At 32.4% G+C, this 2,971-nt stretch overlaps 1 protein-coding gene across 1 annotated transcript; it reads right to left on the reverse strand.

Annotated features, from left to right (window-relative positions):
- Window positions 1–381: 381 nt before the first annotated feature.
- On the reverse strand, window positions 382–2,760 carry LOC308705138 (GTPase IMAP family member 7-like). Its single transcript, XM_081390006.1, has 4 exons — window positions 2,713–2,760; window positions 2,485–2,555; window positions 1,865–1,925; window positions 382–1,711 (listed from the first exon to the last, which is right to left on the reverse strand). The coding sequence occupies exons 2-4, from the start codon at window positions 2,548–2,550 to the stop codon at window positions 876–878; spliced, it is 963 nt and encodes a 320-aa protein (XP_081246132.1). The 5' UTR covers window positions 2,551–2,555; window positions 2,713–2,760; the 3' UTR covers window positions 382–875.
- Window positions 2,761–2,971: the final 211 nt, after the last annotated feature.

Below are 2,971 nucleotides of genomic sequence, written 5' to 3' on the forward strand. Positions count from 1 at the left end.
AAAGTATTGAGATGAACTTTTGTTATTGACCAAATACTTATTTTGTTGCACTTATTGTATACTTATTTTAAATTCTTTAAAAATCAGACAATGTGATTTTCTGGATTTTGTTTCTCATTTTGTCTCTCATAGTTGAAGTGTAGCTATGATGAAAATTACAGGCCTCTCTCATCTTTTTAATTGGGAGAACTTGCACAATTGGTGGCTGACTAAATACTTTTTTGCCCCACTGTGTGTGTATATATATATATATATATATATATATATATATATATATATATATATATATATATATATATATACCTCACCCAGGTCTTCAAACCTGGTCTTTGTCTTCCAGGTGCTAGAACAAGGAGGGTAAAGACTGCAGACTCCAGCATTCAGTTTAAAATGAGTTTTACTCACACAGCAAGTATAAGCAGACCTCCGTTACATACAGTAACTGTTGCATATCGTCACCTTCCTAAAATAATTGCTTAATAATAATAATAATAATATTATGCTACATAAAAATCATATTCAATATTCGAACTGAAAAAAAAAGACACCAACTATCACAGAATGACTGTTTACATAAAGCTAATAAAGAGTGCAATATTTAAAGTGTAAAACCTTCAGTTGAAAAGATATAACAGTTGTACAAATAAATATGCCTTTCGTCCTCTACATTTGAAAGTAGACGGGCTTCATTTACAGCTTGGTGAGGAATACAGTACAATCGAAACATTCTCTTCAATTTTTGGATGTTTCAGCAGAATCAGACCTTGATTTATCAATTCCGCTTTTTAAACAAAATTGTTTTAAAACCTTAAAACCTTATAGTGAGATATCTTAGTGAAGATCATACATTCAGATAATGGAATGAAACTAAACATTTACGGTATATTGAAAACAAATTTGACGACATCCTTGATCCCCTTTACTAGTTTCTGAATGAAACCATTGTTTAACTCAGCTTGTAATCTTGCCATTTCCATTTGATTCTTTGCTAATTCTGCTCGCATTTTCTCTAGTTGTTCCCCTCGAAATTTGTGCTCTAGAGCCTCTGATTCCCTCTTTCGCTGTTCTTCATTCTTTTTCAGGATCCGTTGTTTCTCTTCCTCAATTGCTCTCTCTGCCTCCTGAAGCAAGTCATTAGTGTAATATTTTCCACCATTATCAAGGACCATTTCATCAATCTTGTGTAGCAGCTGCGTAACCTGGTCTGAATCCTTCTTCTTATTATCAATCACAAAATATTGTCCTCTGCATCTATTGACAAATTCTAGTAATTCTGGACTGTTGCGCACAAAAGTTTGAATGTCCTGTCCTTCTAGTTGATCTCCATGAGTGAACACTACCATGGTGTAATTTAATGCATTTTTACCAAATAATCTTTCAATGTATTCTATTGCTTTTGCATTTTCTTCTGTGTATCTTTCCAATCTAATAACAATCAGAATGGCATGCGGACCAGGAGCAGAATGAGAAATACACGTCTTAATTTCTCTCTCTACCTCTTCTTTACTCAAACTTGTGTCAAAAACACCAGGAGTGTCAATAATTGACATTTTTCTTCCATTAATAATCCTAAATTTCTTTTTAGACTCTCGGGTTACAGATGAAGGTGAAAGACATGATTCAAAGACTTCTTCTCCCAGGATGGTGTTTCCAGTGGCACTTTTCCCAACGCCGGTCTTTCCAACCAGGACAATCCGGAGCTCATTTTGTTCTGTTAAATAAATCACCACATTCAAGGCTTATTATTGATTTTCTGTTATTCATGACAGATAAAATAATTTAATTTTATATTAAAGCTATGTTTTGTTAATGCATACAAAGCACAAAAAGAACCACCAATAGAGGAAAGGATAATGATTATTACCAATACAATTTTCTTCGAGAACACATTGATTGAGGGAAGTTTCGGTCTCAGTCGTCCACATCTGCAAAAAGTGGATTTGGGGAAAGTGGTTGAAAGTAGATGGTATGCAAATAATTTTGGACAAGTAAATTCTATTAATTTTATTAACAAAACAAATAAATCCTGAAAATTTGTAAAAAAAAATAAACCGATGTCCATGTATTTTTAATACTATAACAACTGACCCTGCGGAAGAGGTATGAGGACATCCCCATCATCATTGCATGAAAACAGTTTTTTATCAGTCGTTTCATTTTATCATTTTTAAGTGAATATGAGTGGATTTTAAATAATGTGTTATGGTGAGCAGATGCAGTTTTAAAATGAAAATCTTGTTCATTAAGAAATGTTTTTATTTTTATTTGTTCTCTCTTCAAAATGTTTTTATCAAAACATGTGTCCTAATTTCACTTTTAATATTGCCTTGAGGATTTTAATATTTAAATACTGACAGAAAGACTGTGATTGTTGGTTTGAATCACACTAGATCTCTTGTCCTAATATTATTATTTCAGTTTATTCTGAACATACAGAGCAACAGACAAAACAATATGCAATTATATTTTCATAGTGATAATTACCTGTAAACCAAATGCAAAACCACTGCAGAGAGACAGAAACCAGATTCTGGATACAATCAGTTTCATTTTAGCTGTAGTTGGAGATTTGGAAGTGTTAAAAAGATGTAAATATAATGTAATTTATTTATTAATATAATACATACAAAGCATTATTGGCAGTTTATTTATAAAACTAATTGCATTTTGTATTTTTCATGCTAAATGGCAATTCTGTCAGTTTAATCCTACCTTTCAGTGCCGATGTGCTGATCAGAATATATCTCTACAGCTTTGTTCAGTTTTAGTTTCATCGCTGTTATTTATATCAGTTCTCTGTGAAGAGGAGGAGCCTGATGACGACTGCATGCTTAAAGACACAGGTTTACTTTCTGTTACTGATGTCTCCAGACAAAAAAGTTAATATAGCTCAATGCAACACTGTTTATCTTCAAGCATTTTATGTTAGCTTTTGCATTGCCGTGAATTACAACTGATGACAATCACTGAT

The sequence above is a fragment of the Scardinius erythrophthalmus genome (assembly GCF_964197995.2).
Source record: "Scardinius erythrophthalmus genome assembly, chromosome: 17".
NCBI lineage: Eukaryota > Metazoa > Chordata > Actinopteri > Cypriniformes > Leuciscidae > Scardinius > Scardinius erythrophthalmus.